The sequence below is a fragment of the Canis lupus genome, chromosome 3 (assembly GCF_003254725.2).
Source record: "Canis lupus dingo isolate Sandy chromosome 3, ASM325472v2, whole genome shotgun sequence".
Classification (NCBI taxonomy): Eukaryota; Metazoa; Chordata; class Mammalia; order Carnivora; family Canidae; genus Canis; species Canis lupus.
Genome location: NC_064245.1, coordinates 1818336 through 1842152, shown reverse-complemented (window position 1 = coordinate 1842152; position 23817 = coordinate 1818336). Strand labels below are relative to the sequence as shown.

The 23817-nt window shown below is 40.5% G+C and overlaps 1 protein-coding gene across 1 annotated transcript in view; it reads right to left on the bottom strand.

Moving 5' to 3' along the window:
• LOC125754810 (uncharacterized) overlaps window positions 1-14566 on the bottom strand; it is a 55349-nt gene extending 40783 nt beyond the window's left edge. The window contains exons 1-4 of the mRNA XM_049108110.1: window positions 14479-14566; window positions 11201-11339; window positions 9016-9440; window positions 7469-7593 (exon numbers count right to left, since the gene is read on the bottom strand). Of these exons, the coding sequence (XP_048964067.1) occupies window positions 7469-7593; window positions 9016-9440; window positions 11201-11339; window positions 14479-14566 (777 nt within the window). The remainder of the gene's footprint in view (window positions 1-7468; window positions 7594-9015; window positions 9441-11200; window positions 11340-14478) is intronic.
• Between the last annotated feature and the right edge of the window lie 9251 nt (window positions 14567-23817).

Genomic DNA, 23817 nt, shown 5'->3' with positions numbered 1-23817 from the left:
GATGGGTCTTGCTTTTTTATTCATTCCATCACCCTTTGTCATTTGATTGAAGCATTTAGTCCATTTGCATTCAAAGTAATTATTGATAGGTATGTATTGTTGCCATATTTTTACTTGTTTTATGGTTGTTTTTATTTTTTTTCTCTTTCTTTTCTTCCCTTGCTCTCTTCTTTCATGTTAAGTTGGGTTTCTTTAGCTATATAGTTGGATCCCTTTCTCTTTATTTTTTGCATATCTATTACTGGTTTGTGATTTGTGGGTAGCATTAGGTTGGTATGTAACATCTGCATAGAGCAGTTTGTATTAAGTGGATAGTCGCTTAAGTCTGAACCCCTTCTTAGTCCCACTACCTCTTCTCCCACATTTTAGGTATATGGTGCCATACTTTACATCCTTTTATTTTGTGAGTCCCTTGACTGGTTTTTATGGATACCCTTAATTTTACTGCTTTAGTGCTTCCTACTTTTTCTTACTTCTTATATTCTTTCCTTTCCACTCAAAGAGTTTCCTTTAACATATCTTGTAGGCCTGGCTGAGTAGTGATGAATTCCTTTAACTTTTGTGTGTCTGGGAAACTTTATCTCCCCTTCTATTCTGAATGAGAGCCTTCCTGGATAGAGTATTTTTGACTACAGATTTTTCCCTTTCAGCACAGTGAATATATCATGCCACTCCTCTCTGGCCTACAAAGTTTCTGTTAAAAAATCAGCTGATAGCCTAATGGGATTTCCCTCATATGTAGCTGTTTTCTTTTCTCTTACTTCTTTTAAATTTTTCTCTTCATCACTACCTTTTACCATTTTAATTACTATGTGTCTTGGTGCAGACACATAGTTGACTTTGTTGGGGGAAATCTCTACCTCCTGTGTCTAGATTTTTGTTTCCTTCCCCAGATTCAGGACATTTATAGCTATTATTTCTTCAAATACATTTTCTGCTCGCTTTTCTCTCTCTTCTCCTTCTGGGATCCCTATAATGCATATGTTATTACTCTTGCTGATGTTGCTCAGTTCCCTAGGTCTATTTTCGTATGTTATTACTATTTTTTCTCTCTCCTGTTCAGCTTGATTGCTTTCCATTACTCTGTCCTCCAGGTTGCTGATTCATTCTTCTGCTTCCTCTAGTCTACTATTTGTTTATTTCATATAATGTATGTTTAATTCAGTTATTGAGTTCTTCATCTCCGAATGGTTCTTTTTAATATTTTCTGTCTTTGTCAAAGGTCTCACTGAGATCTTCCACTCTTTCTTTTAAGTCCGGTGAGTATCTTTATGGCCATTACTTTAAATTCTCTATCAGGTGTGTTGCTTATGTCTGTTTTGTTTAAATCTTTTGCCATGATTTTATTCTATCCTTTTATTTGAGACATATTCCTCTATCTCTCATGTTCAGTCTCTGTGTCTTTTACTCTGTGTTAGGAAAATCATTTGCATCTCTTCTTGAAAATAGTAGTTTATGAAGAAAAGTTCCTGTATTGCTCTGCAATGCAATGTCCCCTGTTCACTGAACCTGGCACATCGGAAGTGTCTCCTATGTGTGTTTCACACACTCTACTATTGTGGCTAAGCAACTTTTGCCTTCGGTCTAATCATCTGTGTTGGCTCTCTTTGCATGTTGTGAGCATGATTTGGGCCCTTTGTTGTTAGTGGGCCAATCTGGGGCTGCTTTGGGCTTGAGTTGAGTCAGACCATGTGCTTACCAGAGATTGGTATCAAAGTGCAGGCTGCTTTCCCTCTGTTAGCCCTAGAGAAGCTTTTCTTGTTGGGTTGGACCTGCAGTCAGACCCAATATCTGCCCACAACCCATTCCTGAGATCACAGACTGATTTTGTAGTTTCCACCCCCTCTTTCTGTGGAAAGAGTCATTTTGGGAGTGCTGGTCTTTATTAGAGCTGCTTCCATCCTGCCAGGCTTGTGGCACCTCTTTGGGTGGGCTCTGACCAAGAGCATAATGGAGAGGGTAGATCAGCAGGAGAACACAGGGCCAGAGCATGCAATGTTAGTAAAGTTTAAGTGGTCTGCTGTGGGAGGAGACCTGGAGCTGCTTTATGAAATTACCGCTGCAGGGTTGGAGGGGGTGTGTCCAGAGGAGAACATGGGGGTAAGCATGTGATACAGCATGGTCCTTGTGGGGGCCAATGGTGGAGGGGACCTGCACCCCCTCAAAACTCCTGCTGGCGCTGGCCAGGCTGGAGGGGGTATATATGTATAAGGGCTTGTGGGCAAGGCACACAATGTTTGCAAAGTTTGAGTGGGCCTGCTATGGGAGAAGACCTGGAACAGAAGGCCTGGAAGGGTATGTCCACAGGAGAACATGGCAGTATGGTGCACTGTTAAGCAAATTAGGCAGAGAGTGTTGCTGCTGCATTGGTTCCAGCTGGGAACAGGGCAGAGCATTGGTGCCTGCCAGCTCCCTTGTTCCTGGACAAGTCTCCCAAACACCCTTGGCCCTCCAGCACACACTCCGAGATTAGCAAACAAATGTTCCCCACGCATTTTTCAACTGCTGCTTCTATGCTGTAATTCAGTGAGGCTGTTTGTTGTGCTGTCTCTTGAAGGAATGGAACTCAGTTTCCTCTCCCCCTCCTGGCTCTCCCAGAGCCTGCTGAGCTTTAAAGATCCAGGTTTTAAGCTCTGTTGATTGAAAGAACTCACAGAATTATGGCCTTCTTGTTTTAAGGCCAAATGTCATAAGGTTCCCTTGTGGGTTCCCCATGCCCAGGCTGCTGGTGTGAGGGCTTGTTGTTCTGTGCCTGAGGTATCACCCCCTCCCATGGACAGTCCTGTGGGTCTTGTTGGTTCCCCATTATGTCTCTGCCCTTCAAGCCCTCTTCAGTGTGACCTTCTCTACAAAACTATACGTTATTTACACTGATATGGGTGTTATCAGGTTGTATGTGTGGGATGAGGTAAGCCTAGGGTTCTCCTGTTATGCCATTTTCCCCTAAAGTCTCTTAGTAAGTGTTTTATATGCCTCAAGTCTATATGGATTACCACATCCCAACTTTTAGTATAGGTCAGGAGTAGAATGCACACTGTTTTCCTGGGCTCACCCATATTTTTAAATATAATAAGCAGATTATTTGTATATTTTGGGAAAGCATCAAGCATCAATATTTTTGGCTACTTTTTAAAAGAAATCAGAAGAGCTAACATTACTGGGTTAGCCTTCCTGCAAAGCAGCAATTGGCCAGAGCCAAAGAGTGTTGCCCCATCTGAAGGGCATATGTTCTCCAGTGTCTGAGTCCTTATGATCCTATTATTTCTCTGAAAATGAGGGTGAGTTTCAGTTGACTTTTATTATTGCACTGGCATTGGTATTTTCCTCAGATTTAAGCACTGTCTTTAGGCACATATCTCCATCAGAGGTAGAAAATGAAGAGGTAAAGAAATCAAAGAATAAAAATGGGCTGTTATTTCTCCGTGGAAGTGAAAGTATCACAGATGACTCACCCATTTGCATCCTTGCTCACTCCCTACAGATACTTCAGTTTGCAATCCTAGCTCTAAACCCTTCTCGATTAGGAACACCAAAACTGCCTTTACCAATCCATCATTTTCTCCACATAGAAGATTGCTGCTTCTGCTTGAGATTGTTTCCTGACTAAATCTTTCACACCTTGTTGCAGTCCCACAGAGTATTTAAACAGCTCTTTCAGAACTTTTATTTAAATATTAAAACAAATATTTGTATTCTTAGGAAAGCAGAGACATATTATAAAGTAGCTAATTACTCTTAAAATCATCTAGCATCTCATTAACTTAGCACATTTGTATGAGTTGGTTTTCTTTGGTGTAAACAACACAAACAAACTAGGTGATTTAATTAAAAGGGAATTTATTAGAAGGACATGGGATGGCACCATGGACAGTGAGAGAACTGAAGAAAACCAGGCCTCACTTGATAGGAACAGATACAGCTCAGAGAAGTTGGGCGGATGGAGCAAATGACAGTTTTATCAACATGCTGCTGATGACAAGTAACATCTCCAAAAGGTTTTTGGTTTTTATTCTTCTATTAACTCAAGACTCAAAGTTCAGATGTGCAGATGGCCTGGGGTGAATGACCCTTGTCTCTAAGCGGGGGAAGTCTATATACCTTGAATGACAGTCTCAACGAAACTACAAAGAGTGAAGGAGAGGTAATTTCATATTAGAAAATCCAGATGTTGGGGCAGCCAGGTGGCTCAGTGGTTGAGCATCTGTCTTCAGCTCAGGTCATGATCCCGGGGTCCTGGGATTGAGTCCCACATTGGGCTCCCTGCCTGGAGCCTGCTTCTCCCTCTGCCTGTGTCTCTGCCTCTCTCTGTGTCTCTCATGAATAAATAAATAAAATCTTTAAAAAAATCCAGATGCCTTTGATGAGAAAAAATAGAGAATAGTTGCCAGAATACAGCTAAATCCCACTACAGGATCCATTAAACGTAATCTAGCAGATGACTTCTAATGTCTTTAAATTGTGCAGTGTTTCCATACAAAAATAAGGTGACTTGCTTTGTTCTTTTGACACGTCCTCTGCTTATATTTGTACTCAGTTTTATATTCTTTTTCAGAAAACTCCCCCAAGTTAAATAAGCTTTAGGGTTCAAATACCTACATCTCTCCTGAAAGAATTAAACACAGCATTCACAGTGCAATTTTTTAAATCAAGGAGACGTTAAGACAGACGCAAGGTAAGTCCTACGTGGGATCTGCATCAAACGCTTTTTTCTCCCACTCCATCGTCTTTCACCTTCTCTTCTGCCACTTTCTATCCCTCTCTTTCTACTCAAGAAACAGAAATGAAGATAAGGGTAAGACGTCATAGCAAGACAGGGGAGGGTCAGAAAGCAAGAGAGATGCCATGTTGGAGGCAAAGAATTAGGGCGGATATCAGAGAAAGAAAAACAATTTTGAGGTACACTACGATTCTAAGTTAAGCCTCCAGCAAATTTAGATGTTGAAACTGCATTCATATATTCAACGTTACTGCATTTCAGTTTTGAAACATGAAGAAGGCACGACGGCAGAGGGCTGGAGGTGGGCCGGCAGTCCACGGGGAGTGTGGCGGAAAAGAGGGGTGGAAAGGGAGAGGCCAGGCCGTGGTCGGGGGGCAAAACAGGAGGAAATTTCATGCATGGAAAAGGCCTACACCCAACCCACACCCACACCACTGTTTTGATCTTGTAACTAATTCTTCTTTGCTTCCCCTGTCTCCCAGCTCAGAGGATTTGCTTAAAGTTATAGCCAAGCCCTGCTCAACACATTCCCCTCTCCCACACCTTCCCTCCTCACTCCCAGCCCACACCACACGCAGCAGAAAAGCAGTTTAGAGATCTCCCGTTGCTCCCTCACAGGCCCACGCTGCAGCTGAATATTCCCAGCCCACTACAGGATCCGTTCGCTGTAATCTAGAGACGACTTCTAATGTCTTTAAATTCTGTGACGTTTCGATACAAAGAAAAATAAGATGACTCACTTCATGTTTTTGACACATCCTCTACTGATTGTCCTTCATGATTATACAATCATATACTGCCAGCCTGACTCCTTATAGGAAGGGTCCAAGTCCCTCGTATACACAGACAAGCCTCAATCTTGGTATTTCAATTCCAGGGAAAATTTTAAGTGATAAATCTCTTCTACTGTGCATGGAATTAGAAAGTCTACTTAAACTACCATAAGGCAGATGAATAGAAGATGAATAGACCTAAGTGTCAAAATGTATTTGGGAGTTTTCTCCCAATGTGTAGGGCCCTCTTTGCCATCACTTTCAGCTAGATAAAACCCACTAATCTACGCTGATGCTTCAGGACAGAACACTCGTTTCCCTCAGGATTTGCTGGGATAACTGAGGATGTCCCATATTCTTACTTTGATCCATGTGGCTTCAGCTATCCATAGATTGTCAGAAGCTAAAACAATTCCTTGGCAGAGAGCTGTCAGGGACCATTCATGGCTCAGGAAATTAAAAAAAAAAATGGTATCAGAGAATATCTAAAGCTTATGAGCTGCAGACTGGCCGCACAGACTTATTAAAAGCAGAGGAATTATTTATGCTGGAGGGAAGAATTACAATAGAAACACAATGGGATTTGGGCTGATGAACTGGTAACTGAGTTTAGCATATACTATGAGCCCCTATTTTTTAATATAATTCAAAAATCTTTAAAAAGCAGTAAGCTGGAAGTGATCAGTGTGCAGCGTGGGCCTGTGAGGGAGCAACGGGAGATCTCTAAACTGCTTTTCTGCTGCGTGTGGTGTGGGCTGGGAGTGAGGAGGGAAGGTGTGGGAGAGGGGAATGTGTTGAGCAGGGCTTGGCTATAACTTTAAGCAAATCCTCTGAGCTGGGAGACAGGGGAAGCAAAGAAGAATTAGTTACAAGATCAAAACAGTGGTGTGGGTGTGGGTTGGGTGTAGGCCTTTTCCATGCATGAAATTTCCTCCTGTTTTGCCCCCCGACCACGGCCTGGCCTCTCCCTTTCCACCCCTCTTTTCCGCCACACTCCCCGTGGACTGCCGGCCCACCTCCAGCCCTCTGCCGTCGTGCCTTCTTCATGTTTCAAAACTGAAATGCAGTAACGTTGAATATATGAATGCAGTTTCAACATCTAAATTTGCTGGAGGCTTAACTTAGAATCGTAGTGTACCTCAAAATTGTTTTTCTTTCTCTGATATCCGCCCTAATTCTTTGCCTCCAACATGGCATCTCTCTTGCTTTCTGACCCTCCCCTGTCTTGCTATGACGTCTTACCCTTATCTTCATTTCTGTTTCTTGAGTAGAAAGAGAGGGATAGAAAGTGGCAGAAGAGAAGGTGAAAGACGATGGAGTGGGAGAAAAAAGCGTTTGATGCAGATCCCACGTAGGACTTACCTTGCGTCTGTCTTAACGTCTCCTTGATTTAAAAAATTGCACTGTGGGGGCACCTGGCTACCTCGGTCAGTAGAGCATGTAACTCTTGATCTTGGGGTTGTGAGTTTGAACCCTATGCTGGAGGTAGAGATTACTTAAACATTTTTTAAAAATGTTTAAATGTTTTAACTTAAACTCAGAACCCAGAGATCAAGACCTGAGTTGAGATCAAGGGTTGGATGCTGTTAGTGAGTGAGCCATCCAAGAGCTCCTAATTTTTGTTTTTTAATTGCACTGTGAATGAAGTGTTTTAACTCTTTCAAGAGAGACGTAGTTATTAGAGCCCTACAGCTTATTTAATTTGGGGGAAATTTTGTGAAAAATAATATAAAACTATGAATACAAATTTAAGGTCAAACATGAATGGTCTCTGGCTTCCGATTCTAGTTTATATGGGGAATAACCAAGGAACCTTTATGAATCATACTAAGAGCAACATCAACAAAACGGATTAAGTGAACATCTTTTCCTAGCAGGATAATGGAAGAGAGTAGATAGAATAAAGGCTTGATAAACTGATTTCCAGAGAAGAGCAAGTGCTGCCTCGTTGAACAGAGTAACATAGCAACTTCTGTACCTGAGGGATGGTTGTTCCTCTGGATATGGGTGGATAGAGATGTAGGTCTGCTGTCGGCGAAGACTCTGCGGGGGCAGAAACAGCTGAGTTTTTCATGATACTGAGATGGCAGGAGATGTTTACATCTGGAAGAGTCCAAACAAAGAACAAATTACTTAGCCAAGTAAGTTTCCCTAATCTGAATATTACTAAGAAATCAGCCATGGAGGAGGGGCTGAGAAGCAGAGAGAAATCACATGTTGTTCCTTGGATCTCGGAGCACTGCCAAAGCTGAACTCAAAGATAAAACAAAAATGCCTTACACTAAATCCCAACCTTCTTGCACCTGAAATATGGGCAAGATTAAAAAGGCAGTGATGATACAGGAAAACAGAGACAGGGCTGATCCCAGGTGAACTCAGGAACTAACGCTGTGAGTAGTTTCAGGTCACGTTGACTCTGTAAAGATTTTTAATGCCAGCACCTTTACCCTAACTGGCAAAGAGGGGCAGTGGCTTGCACTCTCTGGCAATGAAGCAAAATGAATTAAAAATTTCATACTGCTTTTTATATACAATATTCACAATATAGTAAAATATCATGATATATGATGAAGCACGAAAATTGGTTTCATTACCAAGGGGAAAAAGTCAATGTAAAAAAATTAGAAGTGCCTCAGATACTAAAATTAGCAGCTACAGAATTTAGCATAATTATGAAAAAGAAGGAATTCATGAGAAAAGATCAATAGAATGGTTCAAGAGATGAAGTATTCTGGGAAATGTGCAAATTCTAAAATAAAAGAAAAATGAATTCAATTTCTAAAATTGAAATTTATACCACCTCAAAACAAATTGGAGAGCATTACTTAAAGATCTTCAGTAGAAAATTTCTAACCAAAGAGCGTAGTAAGGAAAAAGGTAGGAGAAAAATAAATAGGGCAACTGTAACTTCTGGGAATTAATAAACCATCTAAAATGTGTGTATTTGGAGAATACACAGAAGGAGGGGGGAAAAAGAATGAGGCAGAAAGCATGTTTTACAAATAATGGCCAGAATTTTTCCAAATTTAACAAAAAATATCAATCTGTAGATCACAAAGCTTAACAAACTCCAAATAAAAACCTCAAGTAGGGGATCCCTGGGTGGCCCAGCGGTGCTTCTCCCTCTGCCTGTGTCTCTGCCTCTCTCTCTCTCATGAATAAATAAATAAAATCTTTAAAAGAAAAAAAAAAAAAACCTCAAGTAGGATAAAGAAAACCACACCTTGGGATACATAGTCAAGTTGCTGAAAGTCAAAAGGAAAGAAAATATTTTTAAAGCAGCCAGAGGAGAAAAAGACATATTATCTCCCAAAGGAATCACTGTCAGGATGATAGCTGGCTTCTCACCAGAACCCTCGCAAGCCAGTAGATGGCAGGATGACTGATTCTTCCAGATACTGCGGAAGATGTGGAGCAAACAGAACTTTCACGCACGGCTGGGGTGGCTGTAAAATACACCAACTGTGTAAGATGAGTCGTTGCTATGGAGGTCAACATTTACTATCTATGACCTAAGCGTCGTACCCTTAGCCACGGCCCTGGAGAAAGGTGTCGGATGGGCACGTGTGCTGCTGAAGCGGGAAGCGCTGGGGAGCAGGGCTGGGTGAGCACATGACGGGTGCGGCAGACACCTGAGAAGCCGAGCCCTGCAAGGGGCTGTCGTGGAAGCCGGCGGACCCTCCGCCGACCTCAGGCACAGGCATGACGGTGACACAGCTGCTGTGTTTGGCCAGCGTTGGGCGACGGTGTTGTGAAGGTCATCGCAGCAACGGGCAACCAGCCAACTCAAGAGGCCAACCCACCGCTTCCACTCACGTGCGTCTTGCTTCCGAGGCCCACAGTGCACCCTGTTGTTTGTTTCGCAGACAAACGTGGCGTTGTAGGTGAGCTCCCGGGAAGGGGCGCGTGTGCCACCAGCACCGGACCCCCGTCTCCTGTGTCTACCTCTCCTTCAGGGGAGCCCACGGTTGCCCGGGCGCCAAGGCCCGGTGCGGCCTTCCTGCAGGCGGGCCAGGTGGCGGGCCACGGCTCTTGCTCGGCTCACAGCAGTTGTTAGGGACCCTCCGCTGTAGGAGACACTCCAATTCTAAGATGCTAACATGTGGGTTAAATGTGCTTCTTAGAATCGCTGGAAAATGCCACATCCCCAGTCACTATATTTGCAGCCAGAGCTGCTGTTTCTGGAGCTGGACTCACCTTTCCCAGGGATGTCCATTCTCTTCAAAACGGCCTGATTTCAAGAAAGGCCTTAGAGAGGACTTCCTGTGTCTCTCCTACGCCTCTGTCTGCTGAGTACCTTTTGGCTCCCGCTGTATATTCTTTCTCTTTCTTTCTAAAATTCAGCATGTTCCAGAATTTCCTTCCTTTGCTGCTGCATAGCCTCCCGTGGTCTGTACAGAGCACTACGTGCTCCCCCATCAGTGGCCACACGGGTTACTTCCAGCTTTGGGCTAGTGGGAATGGCCCTGCTGCCACCCGGGGTGCCCACCCCTTCCACTACCGAATACTCAAATAATGGTGAGGGGACGCATATGGGAGGAGGAGGAGGGGAGAACAGGATCTACAATCCGTATTAGCCAAATATTTCAGAAGTATTGTTCCCGCTGTCATCCGGGAACATCTCCTTAATGCTGTGATCTCAGAGACACAGAGATAAGTCGTCAAACAAATCCACTCGGTTTTCAAGGATATTAGTGTGTACGTGAGAATGAATCTGTTATCAGTTCTCCTCACAGAGGAGTATGATCTTAACATTACAAATGCAAGTCAATAGAAGAACTAATTGCATTTGATGCTGGAGACACTGTTTTATCCCACTTCTTACAGCAGAAGAGGATTGGGAACTCAACCCCAAGCCGTCCCATCTCTTGAAAATACCGTTAGAGGAAAAGCCACTGCCAAATCCAGTCAAACCTGTTTTTTGTGCCATTGATATGGCAGCTGTAGGTGAATGAGGGCCACCTGAGGGCCACCGAAACACCCACATGCACCCATTCTGAGCCCCCACTGCGAATTGTGACTCTGCTTAAGGTCGGAGCAATCCTAGCCGTTGATGTGATCGATACATTCCTTTCTTATTGAGAAGAAATGAGAAAAATAGCCAAACTCTTTCTCTTTTTTGAATAGAGCACCAATAACACAAAGAGCATTCTTTTGCAGCATAAATTATGTATATTTTAATTAATTAATTTATTTTAAAAAATATTTATTTATTCATGGGAGACAGAGGGAGACGTGGGACTCGATCCCGGGACTCCAGGATCACGCCCTGGGCCGAAGGCGGGCGCTAAACCGCTGAGCCACCCAGGGATCCCCTATATTTTAATTTATAATGTACTTTTTTTCCAATACAACTTTAAGGTGGTTGAGTCAGTTTTAAGTTTTGTTGTTTGGTTTTACTTTCGTCAAGTTTTGTTTCCTACATTTTGTAAATCTCTAAACGTTTCCAGTAGGAAAAATATGTAGATTCATCTTTATGTTATAACTTACCCAAAGTGTTGGATTTAACTTGAAATCTTTTCAGCTCCTAAATCACCATTTTATGATTTAAGTTCTCAGCACAGCATATTAAGCCTTTGGTGAGTTAAATAACAACTTCAAATGAGAAATCATATTTTTTAACATAAATTTCACAGATTAGGCTAACGTTCTGGGTTTGTTTCAACATCCCCCTGTGATAATTTCCCACCACTCAGTAAAGATTCCAAACCTTGAACCGTGGCTTTCATAGTTCTGTGTGATATGGTCCAAATTTACTTCTAACTTCACCTCCTTTCCGTGCCTCTGGGGCCTGCTCTTCTCCAGCCCCTGTGGATTCCTCGCTTCTCTTCGAACAGACTCATGCGCTCCTATCGCATCAGGACAGGCTGGATTATTCTGCAGTAATGTATTAACTCCAAAATAAAAAACTCTTAAAACCAAAGGTTTTGTCTTGTTGGGTCTACCTTTTTTATTAAAGGGTATACAGGTGAGAAAACGCTCAATACCTTGACCACCGTTAATTATTGCTCTGAAAGGAGAAAAGAAGAAACGTACGTTTTCCAGCAGACAAGTAAATGCTTCAATCCAGAAGTGACACACATTATTTCTTTCCACGATTTGTTGGACAGAATTTGCCGTAAGACCCATCACAACACAAAAGGGCCAGAAACTACATTCCATGTGCCTGGAAGGGAGGAAAAGAAGAAATATTAAGCAAAAATAAAAAACATGAATTACTACTTCAGGCATTTTTTTAAACTTGTTTTTAAAACTGATGGGGATGCTCTTCCCTCAGGAAATCAGATGACACATTCTCTTTCTTCCAATTTTGCCAAAATCCTTAGAAAGTTCATCCCTAATAACCCCATCTAAAACAACTTTCCCTCATTACTCTCTCCCTACCTGCTTTATTGTTATCCTCACATATCCCTATCTGACATTATATCCTATTTTGTTACTTGTTTTATACACCTAGACATATATATACACACCTATATATATTTTAATACATAAAGTACTATATTTTCTTTCATGTTCATTGATTCATTGATATACTCAGTTCCTAAAAGAGTCTCAGGAACTCAGCAGACAGCAAATATTAGCTAAATGAGTTAATAAATGAATGCATGTATCAGATTGTTATGTAGTATTTAGATTCTCTATCCATCTATATATTTAAGAGTAGGTTTCATTTATATGTTGCAAATTTAGTTTAATAATACATTTTAAATATAAAGAAAATCGATTCTGAGGGTTTTTTGTTGTTTATAGTTTTTTGAGAGTAGCTTTCATTTATATGTTGCAGGAATGTAAATTTAGTTTAATAATACATTTTAAATATAGAGAGAAAATTTAGTTTCTGAAGGGTTTTTGTTGTTGTTTAGTTCCTGAAGTTTTATAAAACTACTTGGATCTTCCTCAAGAGACTCCCTCTGCTGGTTATCCTGGGGCAGGGCAAAACTGAAGCTCCGTCTATTTTAAAATTGTAGGAAAATCAAGGAAATCAAAGAAAATCTAGGAAATCGAGACATTCTTTTTTAAAATTTTAATTTGGGGTAGTTAGTACAATATAGTGATTGAACAATTCCTTATATTACACAGTGCTCACCAAGACAAGAGTATTCTCAACCCCCTTATTTTAAGCACCACCACCCCCACCCCACCCCTCACCTCCCGCTCCATCCACCTGCCCTCTGGTAACTGTTCTCTATAGTTAAGATTGTGTTTTTTGGATGGTCTTTTTTTCCCCCTTGGTTCATGTATTGTTTCTGAAATTCTACTTATGAGTAAAATCCTACGATATTTGTCTTTCTCTGACTGGCTTATTTCACTTAGCATCATACTCCCTATTTCCACCCGTGCTGCTGACGGCAAGATTCCATTCCTTTGTATGGCGGAATATTATTCCATTGTATGGATATGTTGCTCCCTCTTTATCCATCTGTCAGTGGGCACTGGGGCTGCTCCTATAATTGGGCTATTATCCATGCTCCAGTAAACAGGGGTCCCTGTGTCTTCTTGAATCAGTGTTTTTCTGTTCTTTGGGTAAATATGCAGTAATGCAATTACTGGATCATTTGGTAGTTATATTTTTAATTTTTTGAGGAACCTCTATACTGTCTTCCACAGCGGCTATACCCGTTTGAATTCCCACCAACAGTGCATGAGGCTTCATTTTTCTCCATTATCTTCACCAATATTTGTTGTTACTTGTGCTTTTTATTTTAGCCATTTAGCCAGATGTGAAATGCTATGTCCTTGTGGTTTTGATTTGTGTTTCCCTGATGATGAGTGATGTTGAGCATCTTTTCATATGTCTTGACCATCTGTATGTCTTCTTTGGAGTAATGACTGTTCATGTCCTCTGCCCATTTTTATTTATTTTTTTTCTTCTGTCCATTTTTAAATGGATTGTTTTCTTTGTGTCAAGTTGTGTGAGTTCTTTATATATTTTGGATACTAATGATCAGATACGTCATTTGCAGATATCTTCTCCTATTAGGGTAGGTGTCTTTTAGTTTTGTTGGGTATTTCCTTTGCTATGTGGAAGCTGTTTATTTTGATGTCATATTAATAGTTTATTTTTAATTTTATTTTCCTTGCCTCGGGAAAACATATCTAGGATGATGTTGTTGTGGCTGATGACAGAGAAATTACCACCTATCCTCTCATTGAGGAGTTTTATGGTTCCAGGTTTGCATTTAAGTCCTTAATTCATTTTGAGTCTACTTTTGTGTGTGGTGTAAGAAAGTGGTCCGCTTTCATTCCTTTGCATGTTGCTGTCCACTTTTCCTAACTCCATTGTTGAAGGCACTTTTCCCACTGCATATTCTTGCTTCCTTTATCAAAGAGTAATTGACCATATAATCCTAAATTCATTTCTGGGCTCTCTACTCTTTTTCTCTTAACCTATGTGTCTATTTTTGTGCTAGTACCATACTCTCTTGATTACTACAGCTTTGTAATATAACTTAAAATCTAGAATTTTGATACCTCTTTTTCAAGATTGCTTTGGCTATTCAGGGTCTTCTGTGGTTCATACAAATTTTAGGAGTGTTAGCAACAGTTCTGTGAAAAGTGCTGTTGGCATTTTGATAGGGATTTAATTAAATCTGTAGATTATTTTAGGAAGTATGGACATTTTTACAATATTTGTTCTTGCAATCCATAGGGATGGAATGTCTTTCCATTTGTTTGTGTCATCTTCAATTTCTTTCATCAATGTTTTACAGTTTTCAGAGTTAAGTGCTTTCATCTCCTTGGTTAAATTTAGACCGAGGTGTATTTTATTTTTGGTGCAACCATAAATGGGATTGTTCTCTTTTCTTTCTGCTGCTTCTTTATTAGTGTATAGAAATGCAGCTGATATGCGTACATTGATTTTGTATCCTGCAACCTTACTGAATTCATTTATCAGGTCTAATTGTTTATCAGTGGAATCTTTAAGGTTTTCTATGTAGAGTATCATTTCACCTGCAAAGAATGAAAGTTTTACTTCTTCCTTACCAGTTGGAATACCTTCCCCTTTTACTTTCTGATTGCTATAGCTATAGCTTCCAATACTATGTTGAATAAAAGTGGTGACAGTGGACATCGTTGTCTTGTTCCCAACCTTGGATGAGAAGCTCTCAGTTTTTCACCGTGAGAATGATGTTCTAATGCTATGGGTTTTTCATACACGGCCTTTATTATAGTGAGACATGTTCCCTCTAAACCTTATTTTGTGGAAGGTTTTTATGAAGAATTCATGTAGTACTTTGTTAAATGCTTTTCCTGCATCTATTGAGAGGATCATAGGGTTTTTACCTTTTGTCTCCATTGATGTGATGTATCATGTTGATTCATTTGTGAATATTGAACCACCCTTGCATCTAAAAATAAATCACACTTGATCATGGTGAATGATTTTTAAATGTATTGTTGGATTCAGTTTGCTAATATTTTATTGAGGATTTTTTCATCCGTGTTCATCAGACATATTGGCCTGTACTTCTCTTTTTTTGGTTAGTATTTTTATCTGATTCTGTTATCAGGGAAAGGCTGGCCTCGTAGAATGAATTTAGAAGCTTTCCTTTGTCTTCTGTTTTTGGAATAGTTTGAGAAGAATAGCTATGAACTCTTCTTTAAATGTTTGATAGAATTCTCCTGTGAAGCCATCTGGTCCTGGAGTTTTGTTTGTTGGGAGTTGTGGATTACTGACTCAACTTCATTGCCGGTAGTCAGATTGTTCACATTTTCTATTTCTTCTTGATTCAGTTTTGGGTGGTGATATGTTTCTATGAATTTATCCATTTCTTCTAAGTTGTCCAATTTGGTATATAATTTTTCATTATTTTATAATCCTTTGTATTTCTTTAGTATCAATTGTTATTTCCACTCTTTCATTTCTGATTTTGAGTCTTTTCTCTCTCCCTCTCTCCCTCCCTCCCTCTGAATTTCTCCTATGAATCTGGCTAAATTTTATTGATCATTTCAAAGAACCAGCTCCTGGTTTCATTGATCTATTTTTTTTAGCTTCTATACCATTTATTTGTGTTCTACTCTTTATTATTTCCTTCCTTCTACTGTTTTGGGTTTTTGTTCTTTTTCTAGCTCCTTTAGGAACATGGTTAGGTTGTTTGAGATTTTTCTTGCTTCCTGAGGTAGGTCTGTATTGCTATAAACTTCCTTCTTATAACCACTTTTGTGACATCCCAAAGATTTTGGAATGTTGTGTTTTCATTCATTTGTCTCCATGCACTTTTTAAATTTTTCCTTTGATTTCTTGGTTGACCCATTCATTGTTTAGTAGCATGTTATTTAACCTACATGTATTTGTGCTTTTTCCAGGTTTTTTTTCCTGTGGTTTGTTTCTAGCTTCATACTATTCTGGTTGGAAAAGATATATGGTATGACTTCAATCTCTTTCAATTTGTTGAGACTTGTTTTGTGGCCTGCTATGTAATCTGTTCTGGAGAATGTTCTGTCTTCACTTGAATACAGTATGTATTCTGCTTTTTTAGGTTGTAACGCTCTCGATATATCTGTTAAATCCATCTGGTGCAATGTGTCATTCAAAGCCATTGTTTCCTTGTTGATTTTCTGTTTGGATGATCTTTCCATTGATGTAAGTGGGGTGTTCAAGTCCCCTACTATTATTGTATTACTATAGATTACTTCCTTTATATTCGTTATGAACTATTTTAGGTATTTGGAAGCTCCCATGTTAGATGTGTAAATATTCACACGTGATATATCTTCTTTTTCTCTTGTTATCATTTTTGTTTTAAAGTCTATTTTGTCCAGTATTAATATTTCTGCTCTGGCTTTTTTTCACATCGCTTTACATAATAAGTGTTTCTCCATCCCCTCACTTTCAGTCTGCATATATCTTTAAGTCTGAAATGAGTCTCTTGACTATGAGGCAGCATATAGATGGGTCTTGAATTTTTATTCATTTCATCACCCTTTGTCATTTGATTGAAGCATTTAGTCCATTTGCATTCAAAGTAATTATTGATAGGTATGTATTGTTGCCATTTTGTTACTCATTTTGTGGTTGTGTATTTTTAATTTCATGCATTGTGTTCTTCATCTCTGATTGGTTCTTTTTATCTCTTTGTTAAGGCTCTCACTGATGTCCTCCACTATTTTTTAAAGTCCATTGAATGTCTTTATGATTATTACTTTGCCTTCTGGATCAGGCATTTTACCTATCTTCATTTCACTTAGGTATTATACTGTGGTTTTGTCCTGTTCTTTCTTTTGGGACTTATTCTTCTGATTCTTCATTTTTGTCTCACTCTCTCTTTTTCTGTGTTAGGAAAGTCAGCTACATCTTCTGCTCTTGAAAGTAGTAGCTTTATGAGGAAGAGATCCTGTAATGCCTTGCAGAGTCATCTTTGTACCAGAACCTGGCACTTCAGGGGTGTCTCCTATGTGTGTTGCATGCAGTCTGCTGTTATGGCTGAGGCACTTTGGCTTTTGGTCCAATCATCTGCAATGGCTCTTTGCTTGTTGTGGTCAGTGTTTGTTCCCTGTGATATTAGTGGACTCGTCTGAGGCATTTGTCAGAGATGCAGTAGCACCAAACTACAGGGTGCTTTCCCTGTGTTGTTCCTGAGAAATTTCATTGCTTGGCAGAGTTTGCAGCCAGACCAGCTTTCTTCCTCCCAACTGGCTACTGGGGCCACAGTCTAACCCACGTGTGTGGTTTTGTTTCCCTCTCCCCAGGGCAGGAGTTACTTTGGAGGGGTGAATGTCCATTAGAGCTCTTTGTACACTGCGAGGCTTGTGGCCCTGATTAGGATGGGCTCCCACCAACAGTGTATTGGAGGGGGTGGATCCACAACATGCTTGGGGGTGGGCATGCAGTTTTAGCAAGGTTCACATGATGGCCCTCTGTGAGAGAGGGTCTGCTGCTGCTGCTGCTGCTGGGACCACATCTGACTGGATTGGATTGGGCAGATCCACAGAGTGCATAAGGGCAAGGGGCCCAGTGTTTGCAATATTTGAACTGGTCTTCTGTGGTAGGGGCCTGCAGCATCTGGACTGAGGCCGGCCTGTTGAGAGAGGCCTGATCCACTGAAGTGCTGTTGGGCAGGTTGTGGTACAAAATTTAGGTAGGGAATGCTGGCACCGCGCTGGTTCCTGCAGGTGACCACAGCTGGTTCTAGCTGTTTATGCTGAGGGGCAAGGGAGGAAAATGGTGCCTGCCAGGTCCTTTGTTCCTACAGGAGTCTTCCAAGGTTTCTTGTTCCTCTGGAACATGCTTTGAGATTAGTAAATACCTCTCCCTTCTGTGTGTGTCAGGCAGTTTCCAACGGCTGCTTCTATGTATGATCTCTGTGGGCTGTTACGCGGTCTCCTTAAGGGCAAGGATTCAGTTTCCTGTCACCATCCAGGCTCTCCCAGAGTCCAGCCCACTGTTTCTTAAAATTCCAGGTTTTGAGTCCTGCTGGTTTTAAGAACTCACAAAATTTGGCCCCTCTGGTTTCCAAAGCCAGAAGTTACAGGGATCTGTTCTCCCTGTGCAGACACCGCCCCTTCCCTCCCCCCCCCCCCCCCCCCCCCCCCGTGGTGAGATCGTCTGTTCCTCTTCCTCCCAATCACCCATGGATCCCTCCCTCCTGAAGACAGTCCTGGGGTCTGTTTTGCTTCCCACAAGGTCTCCACCCTTCCTACTCTCTTCTCTACAGTTAGCTGTGGAGTCGGTTCTACTAGCCTCAGGTTATTTACACTGATGTAGGTGTTATCTCGTTGCATCTGCAGGATGAGGGTCCTTCTACTTTGCCATGTTCCTAGAGAGATTATGTAAATATTGGCTTGTTTCTTTGGGGATAACTGCTTTGCCTTTTAGACCCTCTCCCTCCCATTCTCTTTTCTAAGATAGCAGTTGAACACACAGAGGAGAGATATGGCTCATGTAAGGTAGTGGGGGAGCAATTGAGTTCTGAAATCTCTCCAGGGTCTGCTGGGTTTTCCCTAACCCCTACTGCAGAGTGGACAGGCCAGTACACATGCTGTACCAATGTGTCCCGACGTGTATCTAACCCTCTCTATTTGGGTTTCTTGTGCTAACACCAGAGCTCTGGCTTCTCATCTCACCCAGACATCACACTGTCTCTGCAAATGGCTGTATGTAATACCTCCCCCTACTTAACAGTTCCTCGGTGGTGCAGCAGGTCATGCACTAGCCTCAGGTGCTCAGGCTCCTTATCTATCTGGATATTTACAAGCACCCCTAACCTTGAGGTGGGAGGGCGTTAATCACTCTTAAGTCTACTGCTTCTAGTCCTTACTCTCCACAGTCTCCCTGCCCAGTGTAGGGTTGGGCCCTCTCTTCCTCAAGACCCATCTTTCCTCTCTTCTCACAGACCACAAGTCCTGTGACCTGGGAATCATGTTAGGAGGTGAATGTGGCCAAAGGAATTCTACTACAGGTATACTATGACCTTTGGTTTTGGTTGAGAAACTTTCGATGGAGAAGCCAAATGAGACATTAGAGCTAAAGATGGACAGGAGTTGATATATTTGTACAGTATCAGAAGCATGCCAGTATTTATAATACCTGTACAAAATTAATTTTCTAAAGGCTTTAATGTGCTCACAAAAGTAATGTGAATGTGAGGAAGAAATGTAACAGACTCTGTTAATGAACTTGGAGTCAGATAACCTGGGAAGGGTACTACCTTTTCTACACAACCCGGATGATTCTCCTTTCTCACAGAATCTTCCCCACTGTGTCCTGACTCCAATATTATAAATCCTGGCTTTGATGTCAGTTACAATGGGGTTAAACTACATCCCGTTTTGTGTGTTATGTGTGATGTGCAAGCCTTTTGCACTTATAATGGACATGGAGCCAGCAAGTAGATGGTAAGCTCCATGAGAGTAGGCCCACCATGATACCCACAGCACAACAGGCCATGGTGTAAAGGGGTACCCATTCACTGCTGTTTAATGAGCATGCTTCTCTAAATGAGCTTTTTAGTTTTATAAAAATATTTTAAACCCTCTCTCATGTCATTCATTCATTTATCCATCCATTCAATAATTCCAGAAACCTGTACTGAAAACTTGCTGTGGACTAGAAACTGTTATAAGTTCTGAGCAATAACATCATTGAGTAAAAATACAAAATCTTGGCTCTCAAGAAGTTTATCCTCTTTCTTTCATCATCCTTGTGACTGTCACTATTTTTAATCCTAACATTGCTATATCATTGCAGAGTCACTGTAGCACATTGCTTAAGAACACAGGCCTGGGAGTCACGTAAGTCTGATTCAAAAGTCCCACTTCTTAGCTCTGCAACCTTGAACATGTTGACTCACCTCTCAAAGCCTGGATTCCTCATATGTAAGAAGAGATAATAGTACATATGTCCAGAGTTGTGCAAAACTAATAATTAAATGTGAAGCATTAACATGGTATGGCCTACAGTAAAACATAAGGATTCAGTACACATTGGCTTTATCATCCTCCTCCTCCTTTTCATCTTCCTCCTCCTCATCACCATCCCCACATTCACTTGCCTGCTTATTATCCTTCTTTATAATTTGTGCCGTGCTATTTGGTTATCCAGGGCGATTTAAGGAGGCAAGTGAACAGGAAGTGCAAGCTTTAGAATTATAGCAAAAGGTAAAGAAATAACAAGACCACCTTTGTAAATCCAGATTTTAATACCTACTTTAGTTTCCAAAACCTATTTCACTGTCCCCGGGGAAACAGACAGTGCTACGTCTACAGGCTTGGATTAATACTCCATTTCGCTTTTCACAGGCACATTTAAAATATAGCCATCTGTGTTCTTGTGAGGTATGGTGGTGCTTAAAATTACCTGCATTATATTGATGTAGAAGTGGTACAAGACATAAGAAAAAGAGTTAGGAAATCTGAGTTTAAATCCAAGGTTTGCCTTTTGAATTATTTATGCCTTATATCTAGTTGCAACTATTACCAAAATCCCTTTCTTTAAATTGTCTTTATGTGTATAATTGACACACAATGGCACATTAATTTTCAGGTATACAACGTAGTGACTCAACTTCTCTGTATTTTATGCTGTGCTCACCACAAGTCTAGTGCCATCTGTCACTACACAGCAGTATTACAAGATATTAACTATATTCCCTATGGTGTGCCTTTTATTCCCATGACTTATTCATTCCATAACTGGAGGTTTCTGCCTCCCACTCACTTTCACCTATTTTGCCCATCCCTCCAATCATCTTCCCTCTGGAAGTTATTCAAAAAATTAAAAGAAATAACCATATAATCCAGTAATTCTCTGGGCATTTACCCAAAGAAAATGAAAACACTATTTCAAAAGGAAATGTGCACCCCTGTGTTTGTTGCAGCACTATTTACAGTAGCCGACATACAGAAGCAACCCAAGTGTCCACTGATAGACGAATGGATAAGGAAGATGTGATACAAAAATCCTTTTTAAAAACTGATTTTCTTCAAGGTTCAAACAATACCTAGTTCACAAATGCAACATGTCAGTAAAATAGGGTCAAGGAACAGGCAAGAAAATCTCCATTTGCCTGAATTGAGTGACTCTACAAAGAACACAGAAATGGCACAATCAAAACTTTTTCCTATTGGCTATACCTCTGCTTCCCAGATACAATTTGTTGTTTCCAAACCATCATAATAATAACTATACAATGGGATCAATACAGAGTAGTGTCTCTGAATGATCACTGAAAACAGACATGACCTCACTTGGCATTTCATGAATTGTCAAGCTTTTTAAGAATTTTAACTTTTTAATTCTTTTGAGACTCATTAAAACTTTATTATCAATTCAACTTTATATACTTGTATTTTTTCTTCTATATTCTCTAATTCATAAGTGGCATGATATGAGAACCTCAGAATGGTATCATAAGCAGAACTGTCCTTTGGGTAAGACTCTTGATTGCTATTATTTTTTCCAGATCTGTAAGGAAGTGCAGTGTGGTCGCTAAGAGCTCACAGACCTAAGTGACATCGTTGCACATTACTTCTAATGTGTTTAGAAGTTTCTGTTTTCTTGGGTTTCAGTAGACATGGTTGTACCAGCCATCTAGTTTTGCTGTATTCAGTGAACTAATAAATATCTTATGTTTAGCTTGGTGAACTGTAAGGGCTCAGTTTTCTCATCTGTAAAATGAAAGTGCTGGATTGTTGATTCTAAGCACTAGCACTAACATCTTATGAGCTATTTCATTCCTCCTTATCATCTCCCTATTTTCATGAGTATTGGTTTCATCCGTGTTGGCCCCAAGGGTCGTCATTGGTTCTAGGGTTTTTCTTCAAGGTAATTAAAGAATAACTAGGTGTTAGACTTATTTTCACCCTTCTCCTTAACCCGGGTATGGGGAATGATTGATGGCTAACTTAAAAGAAAGATGATTTCTCGGCAATATATTTCTCTTTGGCTTTTGGTTGTGTGGGCCCACCAGGAAGCTACCAGTGGTCAGTCCTCCTGAGAATTTAGCATTTAGTCAAACTCAGTTTTCCAATGAAATGAAAGAAATGTCTTTAATAGGAAACTTGAGAGTAAATAATCAAGGCATCACAGGAATTCTAGTAGTCTATGTTTAACCCCTACCATGTTCATTAATTCATAAAAAAGAACTTGCCTTTTCCAATGTAGAGTAGGCTTGGGAAATTTCACTAGAAAGTTGGATACCACAAAGATCTTCCAACTAAAAAGTGCTCTGGAAATGCATTTCTTTTTGTTTACTTTTGACTTTCCAATGAAGCAGGAATAAAAAAATAACAAGGCACTAGGTATTATATTATGTAAATAGGTCCCTTAGCTAGAATGATTGGAGGAAAAAGTGAGCTTGAATAACATTAGAGCCAAATTATCCTTGAAATCTATGTCACTATGAAAAGTGCATGTAGCTCAAAAGTAACCAAATCATCAACAAAATTTGCAAAACTATATAAATATGTGAATTTATGCTATAGAAGATGATAATTTAAAATGAGTTTTTCTCTAAATTTCCAAACACATCCTACATGTCAGAGAAGATACCTAGAATTAGTACAAGGAGACTTAGAAATACTTTGTCTTAAGTGGCCAGCCTAAGACTGTGAAGTACAGTGTGGGCTGAGTTTATTACTAGACGTGTCTTAAAAAAAATTTTTTTTATTTATTCATGAGAGACACAGAGAGAGGCAGAGACACAGGCAGAGGAGAAGCAGGCTCCCTGTGGGGAGCCCAATGCCGGACTCGATCCCAGGACCCTGGGATCATGAACTGAGCTGAAGGTAGATGCTCAACCACTGAGCCACCCAGGTCCCCCTAGACATGTCTTCCTATACAGTCATTGGCAGAGCAGGTTTTCAGGACTTCTGTCTTTGTGTTCAGCCCACAGGAAAGGTGATAAATATCACCAATCACATATAAAATAAATAGGGGTCTTCTTGTTCGTATTTCCACTTCAGCAAATGGAGACAAGAGGAGGAATGACGTGACTTCATGAGACCTATGGTGATTTTAAGTGGGAGTCACCAGCTCATCAAAAGCGAGAGCTTCCTGTATAAGCAGTTGGACAAAATTTGAAAGCAATCACCAAGAAATTAACTTTGGAAGTCAAGGTCTGTGAAACTACAGGCCAGTCATTCTCAACCAGGAGAAATTCTATTCCCCAGGGTACTTTTGATGGTCTGAACTGGCAAGAGGGGGCGTGGGGGGAGGGGAGGCAGGGCTGCTACTTATATATTGTGGGTAGAGACCAAGGATGCTGCTTAAGTAGCTGAAAATACACAGAAGGCCCAACGCTCATTAAAATAATTTCCCAACTTAAAATGTCAAAAGTGTCACTACTGTAAATCCTTGCTATCGGACTATGTGGTATGGACATAGCAGGATGGTTGTGGTGGTACATGGAAAGAAGGAACTGCATTTACTACTTATACACTGTAACTTTCTTTGGATTTACTGATATAAAAGATTCCAAAAAAGTGAGAAAGATCATCATAATCAACTAGTAGACAGTTGCCATCGTATGTCCCAGAGAGGATTTTTACTGGTAAGAACAGAAGAATCAATTACTTGTATTATAATTGCTAAACATTATGATAGAGTTTCTAAAATTGTTGCTCTGAGTTTGTTTTTCTACTACCTCTTCATGCCCCCAAACACCCACTTAGTAATGTCAGAGTACAGATATTTATTTTGGGTGTTTTCTTCCCTAAACTTGTCTTTGGCATGCCCCACAAACCTTTCCAAATCTTTTGATTTACCTTTACTAAATAGCACTAGGGGAAATGCTAATTTTCTTGTTGCTGCTACTCAGAATTTATTTACTATTTGTCTTTTCTCTCTTTGTCCCCTAATGTATGTCTTTTAATTTCTAATACCCT